This window comes from Urocitellus parryii, chromosome 9, assembly GCF_045843805.1.
Source record: "Urocitellus parryii isolate mUroPar1 chromosome 9, mUroPar1.hap1, whole genome shotgun sequence".
NCBI classification, from domain to species: Eukaryota; Metazoa; Chordata; class Mammalia; order Rodentia; family Sciuridae; genus Urocitellus; species Urocitellus parryii.
This window is the reverse complement of record NC_135539.1, coordinates 111,654,342-111,670,871: the sequence shown is the minus strand read 5'-3', so window position 1 is coordinate 111,670,871 and position 16,530 is coordinate 111,654,342. Positions and strand designations below refer to the sequence as shown.

At 42.4% G+C, this 16,530-nt stretch overlaps 1 protein-coding gene across 2 annotated transcripts in view; it reads left to right on the top strand.

The window, feature by feature from the left end:
• Positions 1-16,530, top strand: part of Srgap2 (SLIT-ROBO Rho GTPase activating protein 2) — a 240,927-nt gene that overhangs the window by 160,081 nt on the left and 64,316 nt on the right. For both annotated transcript variants that reach the window (XM_026387464.2, XM_026387465.2), the window contains exons 5-7: positions 4,095-4,157; positions 11,872-12,087; positions 12,712-12,840. In XM_026387464.2, coding sequence (XP_026243249.1) covers positions 4,095-4,157; positions 11,872-12,087; positions 12,712-12,840 — 408 coding nt within the window. The remainder of the gene's footprint in view (positions 1-4,094; positions 4,158-11,871; positions 12,088-12,711; positions 12,841-16,530) is intronic.

Genomic DNA, 16,530 nt, shown 5'->3' with positions numbered 1-16,530 from the left:
TAATTTATGACTGTCAAATAACATAGCTTTGTAGTGTAGGGAGCCAATAAAAAGCAGCCCTACCCCACCGGCTTCTTGGAAAACACACTGTACTGATCTGAGTAACTTAGACTCAGGTAATGGGGATCCCTCTGATGATGATGACTGGTTTTAAAGCCGGGCCTGGTGGCCCATGCCTGTAATTCCAGCGGCTCTGGAGGCTGAGGCAGGAGGATCAGGAGTTCAAAGTGAGCCTCAGCATAAAACGAGGCACTAAGCAACTCAGTGAGACCCTGTCTCTAAATAAAATACAAAATAGGGCTGGAGATATGGCTCAGGGCCGAGTGCCCCTGAGTTCAATCCTCAATACCCCTCTAATAAAATAAAATAAATAAAAATAAAGCCTTTTCATAATTGTTGTTCTTTGGGAAAAACTAAACTCACCAAAGCTCAGCAGATGTGTTGGCTTAAAGAGGTCTAAAGATGAGTGACCAGCCCAGTGTCCAGGCATTCCAGATATGTAGCCTCATATTTTAGAACATTTCTGCTGCTGTATCTATTCTGTGAGCAAGGGGGCTTTGGAACATTACAGTCTTGGGGAAATGAGGCTGTGCATTTCAGTTCCGTTGTCCGTTGCTATTATATGTTGGAAAAGGAAGATTCCCTACCCATTTTGGCAGGAGCTGTTGCAATTTCAATGTCTTCTCATCAGCCTCGCCTTAGCCCCAGCAGCAGGCAGAATGGGGGCCCCCTCGAAACTCACTCTAGCCAAAGGGTTATGGTAAGTTTCAAAATAAAATATCCAGGCCTGAGCACACCATCACACTTCCTATTCCATAGGACCAGCATTGGTCACTGTACCACATCTCTGTTCTAAATTTAGGTACTTTTTTTTTCCAGGCAAAAATTACTATGCAAACATTTAAGAGAAAAACTTTACCCAAAGTAATTTTTTCCCTGACTTCTGTTTGGTTTCCTGCAATGTTTAGATGACTCATTCTCTTCCAAGAAATTTTAAAGAAAAGAGATGCAGGCTGAATATTAGTGCACAAAGACTGCACTGTAAATTCTTTTTCTTCCCTGCCTAGAGACCCCTTGCTTCTTTACAGGAAACGGAAAGGCTCCACAGTCTTCATTGTCCTGTTCTGGGCCTCATCAGATTTTGTTGTTCTGAGGAATAAATGTGCCCCTTGTCTCTGGGTGGAGCCCCTTGTAGCTTCCCAGCTCGGTCAACCTCTCCACAGTGGCCAGTACGGAAGCCCTTCCTGCGCTGTGCTTTTCCTTAAAGGCGCACAGTTAAGGTTTCTGAAATAGAGAAGGCCAGCCTTGTATCAGTGAAAGGAGAGACACTGCCCACTTCGTCCCTCTCCCTGGGTCAGAATTGCTCCTGATTGCTAGGAGCTTTACTGTGCATTTTAACTGGGTTAACTACAGGAGTATTCCCAGCCCAGCTCTCTGGCAGAGGGAGTGGTAAGTCAGATCACTTGAGCCCTGTTCAAATAAACAGGGTAAGAGTTGAGTGGTCCTCCCAGCTAATCAGCACATGAAAGGAAACATCTGCCTGGCTTAATTGCTATTTTATTGGTTAGGCTTTCCTTCCCTCTTCCTCACTCCTTTCTCCTCCACTCCTGCGGGACTGGGGTTGTTTTAAGTTGTGGATAAGCTACAGGGTAGAGCATCAGGCACTTTTCCCCCTTAACCTCTGCCATTTAGCATAAGGAGGTGGTAGGAGAGGCTGGAAGGCTGGTGGGGTGTGGGGGGAGGCCAGCCTGGAGGCAGCAGGGCAGGGTGGTGGGAAGTGATACTCGTGGTCACTTCCTGACCCTGTTGCTGACTCCTAGGCTGGTGGTGAGTCATTTCTCCTTACTTCACCTCCTTGGGCCTCAGCTGCTTCAGTGGAGCTCAGCTCTCCTCAAGATGGGTGAGGCTGGGGTGTGAGTGTGTGCAGGAAAGGCATTCCCTCCTGTGGCTTCCTCCAGTGGTTGAGGTCACTGGATGACAGACACTAGGAGTGATAAATTCAAGACCAGAAAAGTGCCCCTGAAGCCCTCTGTTTTGCAGAGCAACTGAGTCCCTGAGGAGAACTTGCCCATTATCTGCTACTCTATGGTGTGAAGACAGCCAACCCATTATACACTAAAGGGGTTGTGTTTGAATGGAATATGGATGCAAGGAGCTAGGCAAAAAATCATGTAGAATCGTAGTGGCAGAGGCCTATCATTTTATGGAAGAGAAAACGAGAGATGCAAAGAGATTAACCAGGGTGCCTAAGGTTATAGCAGGTGGTAGAAGAGCTGGGAATAGAAGGAGACTCTTATGATTGCCAATTCAGGTTTCCTTCCACTCCATTCTCTAATCCACTCCATTCTCTACTACTGGAGGACCACCTATGATGGAAGGCACACCTATGTTATATTCCATAATGAATACCTTACTAGAAAAAAAATGGGCAGAGAATTCCTTATTGGAAAAAATGGCAAACCATAACAGAAAAAATGAAATGTCTGATAAACATGTTTTTAAAAATGTTCAGGCTCACTAGAATCAAAGAACTGCAGATTGCAAGAGATACCACATCACAGTTCCCTAAATTGGCAAAGATTTTTGGTTGTCAAGACCAAAAAAAAAAAAAAATGAACTAAGCATTCTTACATGCCTCTGGCAGTATTTTTAATTGGTACAGTATTTCTCAAAGGCAATTTAATGCTACAAATGAGTACTCTCTGACCCACTGTTATTTCTAGTAGAAAATAATAAAAACAGTGTGCATAGATTATATATAAAGCAATTTAATACAGCATTTTCTGTCACAAAACTTTGGAAGCAAATACCTAAGAAGAGGAGCTATCTCAGCCTAATGTATTATAATATTATAGAAGAATGATGGAGAAATGTTCACAATATACAGTTAAGCAAATAAATTCCCAAACAGTGTTTATAATGCAATCCCAACTTTGTAAAAATAATAATGAAAGGGAAAATTAGAAAAATATTTTACCATTGTCTAGAGTGATGATTTTTTTAGTGGTAGGAAGTCAGGGTTACTTTGTTTTCTCTTTTGATGGTTTTTCCACTTTCCTTGTTATAATAAATATATTACTTTTGTAATCAGAAAAGGTATTTTTAAGACAAAGATGTATGCATCTTGGGAAAAAAAGCAAGATTTATAATGATTTTGTTTCTGAATAAAAGGGCACATCCCTTCTTGCCTGGGCATTTAGCTATGCCAAGACAGTATTATAACTTCTGTTACAAAGATGCTGGTATCTGAATTTTTATAGTAAAGAATTAGAGGGGCCTGGCAGAAGATACAACAAGGGCTTTCCTTATCAATTCCACCGTGAGGCCAATCGGTTTTATCCCCTGCTCCCTTGGGCTTGGCATATAACATTCTGTTCAGAAGCCATGACTCTTTCCTTCCTGCTTCCTCATTCTTCTCTATTTCTACTGTTCTCTGTGGTTAGATGCCAGCCCTGGGTGGCAGCAACACAGAATCTGAGAGCTACCACTGCTCAGGATTAACCAGTTGAAGACCCCTTAACAGATATTATCAGAATCGGGTACCGTTAGCTCAGGTTGCAAGCAGTCATTATTGAAGAACCACTTCCTTGAGAGTTTGGAGTAGAAATAAAGCCAGTGAGAAGTACAATTCCTTCCTGCTTGAACTTATTTAGTTAGGGACTTTGAAGTCCTTGAATGTTGATGTGCTTTTTCCTCTCTCATCCTATTATGCATCTTTCCTTTGTAATCCTTTGGCATGTTTGTCTACAAGTATCTGAGAAGGCATGCTCCACCTAACAACTGTTGCTAGGTAGGATGTGGCTTTCAGGCCTGCTCTTTGGGGACCAATTGAAAAATCAAAGGCTATAACCCATTTTCCCTCTACACGATTGCTTTTGCTGGGCTACAGAAAGGGCACATTTCATTTTATTAAAACTCTTTGAGTAATCTGACCATAATTGGGTCTGAACCGAGTGGTTATCTGATTTGCTGGGTTAAATAATGGGCCTTAATTGAGTCTGTGTTATTTGTAGAGCCAGTGCTGCTCTTGCCTTTGTTGCCCCCTCCTCCCTCCTTCTGTTTCCCAATTAACCTTCATTCCTCTTTCCTTGCAGAGTAAAGAAGTCGGCCAGCAGCTCCAAGATGATTTGATGAAGGTCCTGAACGAGCTCTATTCGGTAAATCAGATGGGTTGCTGGGCTCTTTAACAAGCAGAGGGAAGCAGCATTTGGCAGCTGGCAGCCATAGTCACGTCAGCAGCCTTGAACTGAGCTGAGGTTGAGGACAGTGCATGCTCTCTATTGGGGGTGACCCCACCCATTTCTTTGTTCACACTCTTGATTTTCAAAACGAACAAGCCCCAAAAACACTTCCTCAGAATAATATCCTTCCTCCACTGCAAGTTCACCCTGGCTTCATTTGAGGCATCACCTCAAAACACCAGTCAACGGCTAGGTCACCAACCCAGCTGACACCATTAGCAGCAGCAACCAGGGACCCCAATTTTAATGGCAAGGGACACAGCCTGTATTGCACCATTAACATTTGCCTCTTGGAAGCACTTATCGTCCAAGTTTTATGTCAGATCTTGGATTGATCTTGATTTGAGATTAGAGCAAATGCTGTAGAGGGAAGTGTAGACTCCTAAATGTCCCAGCATAAGGGTCCTGTTCAGACAGGCAGAGCCCACCGTGAAGACGCAGGCTGTGGGCTTGGAGGAGAGAGCCCAGTCTGTTCTGAGACACCTGGCACTTCAGTGGATGATGGGTGCTTCTTCATGCTCTGAGATGTGTTTGTGGTCTTGTTCTCCCCCAGCCACATTCTGTAGTTATAATAAACACACACACACACACACACACACACGTACACGTACATCAAGGAAATTCCTGCTCCCATAAGTGGAATACTTCAATTGTGCAGCACCTGACAGGGATCCCTTCTCCAGCTCTGTTATATCAGCCCTGTGTGTCATTTTCCAGGGTTGTCCCATCCTATTTGGAGGTGAAATTGGTTTTCTGTGTTCATTTGTTTATTCCCTCCCTCCCCTCTTCGCTTTCTTCCTTCCTTCCTTCCTTCCTCCCTCCTTGCTTCTTTTCCTCCTTTTCTCTCTCCCTCTGTCCCTTCCTTCCTATCTTTCTTTAATTCACAGGAAAGCAGGCAGCAGCGACATACGTAACAGGCATCTGGGGTCAGAGAATTCCATGTTCTTGGTCCAGAGCCCAGGCGTGTCCGTTTTGTCATGGCAACTGCTAAGCAAGTAAATAGTGTAGTGTGGTCATCTGACCTGTCTGCAGCAGAGCTCGGTTCATTGTGAATTTCTACTCTGTGACTCTTCTGCTATGAAGACAACCAAGTAGACAGCAGGGTACCCTTTGGTTCAGCTCCCGGGTTTTCATTTTTCTCAAATGCAGTTGATGTCTTTTAAAAATAGAAGCACACGGATGGGAACCATTTTCAGATTGGAAGAGTTTCCTGAATTTGGTCTTTTCAGTGCTTCTGCTCTTTATTTTTAGAGCATCTTCTAGGCACCAACAAGAGCTATTATTCCTTTTTTCTGGCAGAGAATTCACTAAGATGGAAGATGACACATGTCATTATAGGAATTCTTATATTTTCCCATAAACATCTTTGACCTCCGCTATTTACAGCTCTTTCTAGGGGCGAGTTGGTTGGATACCAGAAAACCCCAGACCCACTCAAATCTAGTGTGCTCCTTTGGCCATGGGACTTAAGACAGCAAAGGAGGAATAGTGACCATCTGTTAGCTTTTACCCAGAGTCCTAGATCTCCTCATAAGCTATGACTTAAAAAGTAAGCAAAAGGGTACAGGCAATGCCAGAGTAAAGAAGAAAATCCTGGAACTTGCTACTCTGGTCTGAGTACCAAGTTTGTACCTCTAACTACAATCCTCAGGCCACCCCATATAGGCCAGTAAGCAGTCTATGCAGAGCTAGAATATTCCCACTGATATTCAAACTGAGAATTGGCTAAGTATGGTGTCTCCTGTTGTGAGGTACCTTGGTACACAGTCTTATAATCTGTCTAAGATCTATGTAAAAATTTGATATATTCCTCAAAGAGGTGATGGGAAGAGAAGAAAAGAGTAGAGGACACCAGAAAGTTCCAGAGAAAGCAGAACAGTATGATGCAATGATTCCCATGCAGGGTAATTCCCCACCACCACCACCAAAAGGACTTTTGGCAGTGTCTGCAGTATTTTTAGTTGTCAGAACTGGACAACTAAAATCTAGTAAGTAGAGGCCAAGAGTGCTACTAATATCCTGCAATGTCCAGGATATTCCATCACGACAAAGAATTATCTCCCCCAAAATGTCAGTAGTACTAAGTTTGAGACATCTGTGTCTGGTGACTAGAGTCTCCTGAATTAGGCAACATAGATTGTTGACTGCTAGCTATATGAACGTGGGATACCCTAATGTCTATGATCCTGATGTCAGGTATCTCCATATCCTGGGGGATGGGCTCATTGGGGGAGTTATAATTTCAGAAATATCAGACTACAGTTAAGGATCAAATTAATTCACAGATTCTGTCTGTAGACTATTAAAGGGTTCAAAGAATAGAACTAAGAGTTGTTTCTTCTACAGGGGTGACATTAGCTTTTGACTGGTTTGAATAAAGGCACATGGGATTGGGATGTGGAACCCTTCAACCTAGGACTGAAGTGTTTCTTGGGACATGAGACTTTCAGTGCTAAAACTGGGAAAGTCCTGAGTAAAACAGGATGATTTGTCCTGAGTAAAACAGGATGATTTGTCACTGTGGTGGGATAGTGGTCTCATCAAGTAGGAAGCCGGCACTACTGTATATTGGCTTAGAGAAGCTGCTAGCTGTGGACACTCTCAGAGGAGTTAGGAAGAGAATAAGAAAGAATTCTTGTAAGGAACTTTACCTCTGTTTGCTCTGTAGGAAAGTAAGAGTCAGTGTCTGTCTGTCTCTCTCTCTCTCTCTCTCTCTCTCTCTCTCTCTCTCTCTCTCTCTCTCTCTTTCTTTCTCTCTCTCCCCCCCCCACCCCTGTAGGCAATAGAAATTATTTGTGGGCACTAAAAAAAAGGGAATCAAGGATGTAAGAGATCTGCCATATTTACCAGTGCCCTTCTTACTTCACACTTGCCCCTTATGTCCATGAATAATTCTTTTTGGGAACCAATTACCCACGGGTTGGTAATTTAAGTACTTTTGAACCTGATGAACCAAGGGGCCAAACCCAGGTGTTCCAAATAAAGATGCCTTTGGATGAGAAGCCCAGAATCCCACCATAAGTGGCCAGCTGCCCCTCTGCACCTTCCTCTTTTCTGCCTGAAGGGCTTTGATTTCCCTGACTTGGCATTCTGTGCCAGGGCCACTTCCACAGCTGCTATTCAGAGAGCAATCTTCTGCACGTGTTTCTCCCCCATCATGAACTGGCTAGCTTGGAAACCAGGGGATAAGTGGTTTTCATTCTCTGACTGATGCTCTAGGAATGCCTTTGAAGTCAGAGCCCACTGCTTCCTAAAGAACTCTGGGATTGTCTGCCTCAGTTGCACTCAGAGACTATCTGGAAAAGTCCAGAAAGGCCCTACAGGAAGGATGTGCAGATGCAGAAGGATATGTAGAGGCACAGAAGCCACATGGATTGGCTAAATATGAAGAGTCAAGGAAACCCTGGACTTGAAAGAGAAGAGGAGATTGGGACACTCTGGAGCTGTTGTCACCTAGAGGTTTTGTGCTACAGTATATGTCCCCTTGACTTGTGTAGCAGCTGTTTTACTGCAAGCTACTTCAGCCTGGTGTTCAGCACCTGTTCCCCTGAAGCAGTGGCAGCTAATAGTCCTCCAACTCTGCTTGTCTGTTTGATCCTGGCACTGGACAGTGGGAATACAAAGAGGTGTCCCTAAACTCAAGACATTTAGTTTTGATAGGGGGAGACATAAAAATAAGACAGCAAGTAAAAAATTAAGTAAGAGCTCTTATAATCTGCATGAGAGAAGAGCATGAATTAGGCTCCTTGGAAAGGCATTTGAGTTGAATCTTAATTGCTAAGAACTCTTAGTCTTCTCTATATGTTCCCATTTTTTTTCCTTTTATACCCATCCAGGGAAAAACAATCCCATCCATTGTTCATGATGAAATATCTTTATATTTCTTATTCATCTCTTGAGGCTATTGCTAATAGATTATTTTCAAAGTTTTATTCTGTCTGTAAACTATTTCTTCTAAATTGCTTGTTCAGTTCTGTGTATTTACATATTTTCCTTAAATGTCTGGTAATCCATAGCTGGCTGATCATATTTTAAAGTAAGGCACTGAAAAGTCCTGTGTTGACCATGGCCTTCACTGTAGGGGCCATGTCTTTGGGGAAGCCCCAGCATCAGTATTTTTTTTTAATCTTTTATCCTGGATAGATTACTAAGAGATGGTTCTTTTGATCTCCCACTTATGTCTGGAGACTGAATTGAAAGAGGTCTGGGCCATCTCAGCATTCAGTACAGAAGTTGCCATTGATCCTCCTGGTTTAAGTTTAGTACTCCTATCCTCAGATGAGCCTGGTATTCCCCAGTTTGTGGCCACTTTCTAAGAAATAAGCCTCAGTCACCCATTGTGATTAGGGAGGGGATTTGGGATCTGACTTTCTCAGGCTTTCAGTAATTTCTTGTTTTTAGCTCCACCTTCATCCCGCTGCCACCTATTTCTCTTGAGACATCTGCGATATGTCTGGTTGCTTCTTGGCTCTCCCTACTATTGATTTAGGATTCAGTAGGTCAGTTACTACTTGCTTATCTGCTTGTCAGAGTTTGATTCTTTCTTTTTGTTTTCCTCAGTTTACACCTAAAAAATTAGTAATATCCAGGAATGGTAGTGCATTCCTGTAATCCCAGCAACTCTGGAGGCTAAGACTGAAAGATTGCAAATTGGAGGCCAGCTATGCAATTTAGCAAGACTCCGTCACAAAACAACAAATAAAAAGGACTGGGCAGTAACTCTGTGATAGAGCTACCCTGAATTCAATCCCTAGTACCAAAAAAAAAGTAATAATGAAAACTCTTTTCTGTCCTTTTAGTGTAACTTATGGAGGTAACAGAGCTAAATGCATGAATTTAGTATTTAGTTTTTCAAAGTAAAGTGAGTGTTCTTTGAAGAACTGAGAATTTAGAATTCTGAGTTTCTCCTCTAATTTATTTGCTCACTATATATGTTTCTCTAAGTCTTACCTTGATTTTCCTGTTTCCCCAGTTGTTCACTATTACTTATTTAAGCTTCAGCCTCTGGGTGCTTCAGTTTTCCCTTGAGTTAGAGGGCACAAGTAACATTTCTTCCACATTTTCCACAGAGTAGATGATTCATTGTCATTAAGTCATTTGGGCAACCATTTGATGGTAAAGCTACCATGTGTACATGACATATTTTCCTTAGGAAGTTTTAGTTTCTTAGAGTAGATAATATTTTACTCTTTCTTTGGTGGGGAGGGGTATTGGGGATTAGACCAGGGATACTCTGCCATCCAATGCTTTGTTTTGAGATAGGGTCTCCCTAAGTTGCCAAGGCTGACCTTGATCTTGTAATTCTCTTGCCTCATGGGTATTTGGGTTTCCAGTCATGTGCCACCGTGCCTAGCTTTTAAAATCTTTTAATGAGAGAGTTCTTTAAGTACTTTTGGGTTCGGAAGGAACAATATAAATTATTGATTTTTATTACCTCATCTGTTTGTTGTTGGCACTATTCTTTGAGCTCCTTTGTCTGTCATGTTCATTCATAATATTTCCTCTTTCATCATAAAATGGGAAATCACATTCTTAAAAATCATTAACTTTCACAACTTATTTACTTGAGCATTTGAATGCCTTTGTCAGAATCAGGTGAAAAAAAAAAAAAAACAGAGAAAGGAGTTCCCATCCACCCGTCTCCAGCCAGGAGAACAGATGGCCTCTTTCCCACTTCTTAGTCAACCTGCAAAACTGGGGATCTGTTTGAATTACTTAGAAAAGCTTTTTAATACCCTTAGTTGTTAATATTGCTTCTCCTATATAGAGAATATGCAAAGTATAAGCAGAGTGGATCTTATGGGAAATGGTGTCAGGTTTAGAATAAGCTGATTTAAAGCATTCTGCATCCAAAATGAGACAGAGTTTAGATTCTAATGTACTCTGATTTTGTCAATACCTCAGTATTCTTTATTCCTTCCTCCCCCTCCCACTGATCCTAAGGGATTAGAATACTCACAGAGCCCCTCTAGCCCAGGTTTTCTCAACCTTGGCACCACTAACATTTTGAACCAAATAATTTTTTGTTATAGGGGGTACCCTGTGTATAGGATGTGCAGCAGCATTCCCATTAGCAATCCCCAAGGTGTCACAAGCAAAAATATTTCCAGACATTGCTAAATGTCCCCTGGGTGAGATACTGCTCTAACTCAAGTTCCTAAATAAAACCAATTTTGCTTTTCAAGTCTCCCTTGAATTTACTTAACCTTTCCTCCCAACTAATTCAGCTCCAGTCCTATGCAGTGATTTAGTGGTAAAGAATGTGGCCTTTGAAGTTTGATAGACCTAAATTTGAATTCTGACTGCCACTCACTAGTCGTGTGACTTTGAGTGCCATAGTTAATCTCTTTAGCCCCATTTCCTCCTCTTTAGGAGTGGAAATAATAACATGTCTTTCACAGAGATGTTGTGAGGATTCACTGAGGTGGTGTACAGAGAACCCCTGACTCACAGCATGCACTAAGTGGTAGAGATTATTATAAATATTAATACTGTACCCTTGCTGTCCCTTGCGAGTGGTCAGCCATGTGCACATGTATGCATGTCTCACACACACACATACACACACACATACACTCACTCACACACACATACACTCTCACACACACACACACACACACACACACACAGCTCCTACACTATTTCTCCCTTTCAAAGAAATTTCATAGCATCAAAACTTCAGCACTCTCGAACTTCAGATGGCTAGGTTTGTGGTCAAGCATTTGTAATTCCCTGATGGAAGGTAGCAATATCCTTGAAAGTTCCAGCAGAGCATGGCATCATGTGGCTGGAAGCAGTAATTTGGGGAGGACTGGAAACAAGGTCAAGTTCCAGGCTTCCTGGTCTCATTGCTAAGAAATGGAATTGAATTCCTAGACAGTGCTTTGGTGGAAAATTTGAAAATGGTGTCCCTCTTTTTCTATTACTTCTTGTAGTAACTCTAGTTATGCTTAATAGGGATTTTATTCCTTCCCTAACTCTTACCTGAATCATGCAAGTATCTCATGGTTGTTGTCTAGATTGTAGAACTGCTGCACAGATGAAATGAGCAAATGTGTGTGTGACATTTACACAAAGCCAGGAATATGCTATGTGCTCAGAAAGTAAGAACTGCCATGGCTGTTGCTCTAGTGCTGTGAGGAAGTGTATAATACAGTTGAAGCAGGACGGTTGGGAGAGCTATGGAGGCTTTTCCTCTACCCTGTTTTATAGCTGAAAGGTACAAATAGTATAGACTACTCCACGGGCCATGCAGCCCTCTTTGGGGCACTGAGAGAGGTGGTGTTTCCGTCTAGTGGGTAATTGTGAGGTGAGCAAGCCATAGGAAATCCCTGGGCCCGTATAAGACTAATGATTACAAATGGTAATAAATAGAATTGAATAATACATGAAGAGCAGACACGAAGTCATTTCAATAAAAAGACACCTTGGGTTAGTTCTGCTTCCCTGTGCTTTGGAACTGCCTTTATTATATAGTGTTTGCTGAACCAAACCCTTCTGGATTTTTCCCTTGGGGGGATGAGGTTGTTGCTTCCTGGGGAAGAGGACTGGCTGAGTCTTTTAGTCTGTAAAGCAGAGAGTTGACCCCATTGGCTTGACCTCTGGGGTGGGGGTGGGGGATGTCTTGCAGGTCATGAAGACATATCACATGTACAATGCCGACAGCATCAGTGCTCAGAGCAAACTAAAGGAGGCCGAGAAGCAAGAGGAGAAGCAAATTGGTAAATCTGTGAAGCAGGAGGACCGGCAGACCCCACGCTCCCCTGACTCCACCGCCAATGTCCGTATTGAAGAGAAACATGTCCGGAGGAGCTCAGTGAAGAAGATTGAGAAGATGAAAGAGAAGGTATGTAGGCTCTAGCAGCTGTACAGGCAGGGAAGAATGTTCTGGAAGGCAGGACTGATAAAAATTTTCCAGTAGGGAAAGAAGAGCAGAACACAGAAACTCTGGGTTCCTTTACCAAAAGAGCCCTTTCTCTGTCCTGGCAGGAATCCTAGGTATTGAAGGATGCATGTCCACTCCAAGTTTTCAACCTCCAGGACATAGACAAGAAACAGTAGTCACCCCTCCCTGCTCATTTTCTAAATTGAGCAAAGTATCTTGCTGCCTCAGGAAGTGGGGGGAGACTGAGGACCTTGGGTTCACCTTTAGGCGTCAGGTGTTCAGAGGCTGGGGTAAGTGACACCTCCTCCAGGTTGGCAGTGCAAGGATGGAGAATGATATTTGAAGATAGACTTAAAGTGGGGCACGCATTTAAAGTAGGGAGCCTCATTAACCTTTGCTGAGTTGATCTACATTATGCCCTTGAATCTCATTAAGCAGAATTAGAACCCAATTTAAAGCAGATGCGCATAGGGAGTAGCAGCACAGTTGTGGTTCTTGAATGTACTGTACTTTCATTTCCCGGAGAACAGTCTCCCCTTTAAAAAAAAAAAAAAAAGTAAAATTTAACTTCTGTTTCCTTTTTAGCGCCAAGCCAAGTACACCGAGAATAAATTGAAGGCCATTAAAGCCCGGAATGAATACTTATTGGCTTTGGAGGCAACCAATGCCTCTGTCTTCAAGTACTACATCCACGACCTGTCTGATCTTATTGATGTAAGTGCTTAAAGCTGGGGGGCCTATGGGCTCCTCTACCCTGGCTTCAGAATCCTTGACACACATTCCCCAATTCTATTGTTCAGGCATCTGGGGCATTTTGAGACAATTACAAAAAAGATGATAGCCATGATCTGTTAGGAGATTGCCAGGTTCCAAGTTCTGGGTGACGCATTTTGTTTGTTTCATTCACTTCTCACTACAGTCCCTGGAGGAAGACATTATTATCTCTAGTTTTATTGATTAACATTCAGAGAGTTTAGGTGACTTACCCAGAGCTAGTAAGTGACAGAAGTAACCTGGTGTTAGGTGTCAGGTGTTCAGAGGCTGGGGTAAGTGACACCTCCTCCAGGTTGGCAGTGCAAGGAGGAAAATGATATTTGAAGATAGACTCAAAGTGGGGCACGCGTTTAAAGTAGGGAGCCTTGTAATCCCAGAAGTTCAGGAGGCTGAGGCAGGAAGATCACAAGTCCAAGGCCAGCCTCAGCAACTTCGTGAGATCCTAAGCAACTTGGTGAAAGCCTGTCTCAAAATAAAAATGGCTCATGATGTAGCACAGTAGTAAAGCACCCCCTGGGTTCAATCCCAAGTTCCAAAAAAAAAAAAAAAGTGACAGAGGCAAAATTTGTACCTCCATGACCACAGCACTCTTTGGACTTCTAGGAAATACTCAGCAACTTGTATGGTGAAGTAATGACAAGAGCTAGAGTTAGAATGTCATACTTTACATTTATGTAGCACTTACTGTTTATTTTTCTGGTATTATCTCCTTTGATTATCACAACACCATATGGATAAGTAATGCTGTCTCCAGTTTGTAGTTGAGGAAACTAGTGGTCCAGAGGGTTAAGAGACTTTCATCTCCCGGAGAACAAGGTTACAGATCTGCAGTGTACCACAAATTATGTTCCTATCAGGAATTATCCAGATGCCACTGACATCAGGACCATTCTTTTTGAGACGTGGCACACGGACAATCTAGAGAAGCAGGTTAGTAGGCACATATGTTTTGCATGAAGTAGGCATCTCCTTTTATCTTTGGCCTTATGGGTCAGTCTTGATCTTGATCCTCCTATTGTTTTCCTCAGACCTTATAGTTGAGTCTTGTAGTCTCTACCCTTCATCTGGCCCAATTCCAGAGCCAGTCCTAGATAAAGCTACATTGGCGTACTTTTCTTACCTCTTCCTCTGGTCATCAAAGTGAAGCAATTGGAAGCAACTAGAAGCAACTGATGGAGCATCAGCCTCCCAGTCTCTAGGGCTTCAGGTGTATCCCTGTATCCTATTTGAGGCCTGGCATTTGCTTTGGGCTCTCAGCAACAGCAACTGGGTCTTGCAAGCCTCTGGCCAGACTGAAAATGCTTGCTGCCTCAGTTTCTCCACAAGCAAACCTGTCATACTGCGCAACATCATATGGGGGTCTGATCTAAGATTCACTGGTCTCTAAATAGCTGGTTCATCTTGGCCTGTCGCTGAACTGTTCGGGAACTCCTCTGTGGTTTCCCACTGCTCCACCCCCCAGCAAACTAAAGAGCTGGACTAGACCATTGGTACTTAAATCTGGCCCCCATCAGAGTTGCTTGGGGAACTTTTCCAAAATACAGATTCCTATTTCCCTTTGACCAGGGAGTTTTGATTTGGTAGATTTGGGGCTGTTAATGCCCTGTATGTCATTGCTTCCTTGGGTAAGTGGAGCCTTGGTCTCTGTTCAGGCACCTCTTTGTTCTCTCTGCTTGTTGATGCTAATCTGAACACTGTCTTTCAAAAGAGGTCAGAGCCCTAAACAAGATCCTCTTCTCCTCAGGGCAGCAACTCCTCACTATTGGGAAGAGGCCTGTTCTTGGCCTGAGAAAGAGAATCTGTTCTTTCTTATGCTCAATTCCCGCCATTTATCTTGCATTTGGTTAAAATATTTTTTAAAAAGAAAAGATTGTGCAGGCTGCCACACCTCTAATGCTGGTTTGCTGTCTTCCCCTTCTGTTGCCCCTGGGGTTCCTGTCCTACACTTTCACCAAAATTCTGACCTTAGGGGAAGACAAGGGCTACTTCTCTATTAGTCACAACCTTCTTCATCAGACATGAGAGGTGTTTTAAAATCAGTGTAAAAAAGCAAGCTATTTGGGGCCTTACTTTCATCAAATTTTTTAAGGCCTGTTAAGAACTAACTTTACAGGATGTGGTGTGAACTGCCATTAAAAAAGAGGACAGCCAGGGCATGGGTCTAGGGAACTGTCAGCAAGTCTAGGGTGGAGCATTCCAGGCCACAGGGTAGTACATTTGTTCTTTTTTCTTTGCTGTTGTATTTTGGTATCCGATTTGTTTATTGTTTGAGGTTTGTTTTTTGTAGGGTGAGGACAGATTAGTTACTCTTTTTAGGAAAAGCTGATAAGGTTACTCTACTCCATAAATGTTCAGTAAATATGTGAGTGAGGCTATGTGCTCAGCACCAGGGGTAAAAATGGAATATAATAGTTTTGCCTGAGAGGTATTTATAGACTCTAGGTGTTTTACACCTTGGGTCATGATCCATTAAGGGTGCCATGAATTCACTTTCATGTGTCTGACCTGTTTTTTGAAATGAATAGACTAGAGTCCGGAAAAAAATGTCTGGGTGCCTCACACTGTGAGGCTAGGTTTTATTTTGTGAAATTTTTATGTTAGGTGTGTATATGCATGCTTGTGTGCCCCTGGGTGTTCTGTATATATGTGGGTGACAATGTAAAATATATTTCTTCTTGTGAATTGAGGGTCAAAAGTTTGAGAGCCACTGTACTAAGATCCAGGAGGGCAGGGACTAATACTTACTTTACCTTCATAGCCCCTAGTGCTTAATATGTAGCTAAACATGGGTATGATCACTGAAGAAAGAATAGAATAGAAAAAAGAAGAAGAAAATGATCCGCTAAGCCAAGATTTGCTTCACTTTTTGTGCCTTTAATACTCATTTAGTGTGTCATTTGCATATGATGACTAAATTTGAGTGTTAGTTTCAAGAGATCTGACAAATTTGTACATTCTTATAATCTACATCTCTATCAAGATCTAGAATAAATAGCTGATGAAAGATACACTCCTGTCACCTCAGAAAGTTCCTCTTGTCTCTTCCCAGTTTCACCCTATGGCAACCACTATTGTAACTTCATTCATTACAAGTTAGTGTTGCCTGTTGTAGAATTTCACAAAGATGGGCATATACAGTATATAATTTTTTGTATATGGCTTCTTTTGCCCAGCTTTTTTTGAGCTCCATCCATGTTGTTTGTATGTATCAATAGTTTCTTTTGTTTTTCTTGCTGACCTATAATGAAAAGGGCCAAATGTGTGCTTTGGCAACAAACCAACAGAGCAGGAGTGAGCAAGGAACCTGGGTATGTTGGCATCTTGATCTTGACAGTATCCAGAACTTGCTTGAAGACATGGGATGATTCTTATTGCAGTCCGTTGCCATCTGTGTTATGTATACCATTCTGCCTTCTTTCTAGGAGTTTGAAGCTTGTATTTAAGGCAAAGAGAAGTGAAAAGAAGTTATTTTAGTCAATGCCATTACACTAACACGAGGACTAGCCTCCAACTTCTTTTTATAGTATAGTGTAAGATTTAAACTCAGACTAGAGGAGTCCATGTGAGACATCTGACACACACCAGGAAAACCTTGACTTCAGGCCCAAAAGACATTCTGAGCTCACTTGA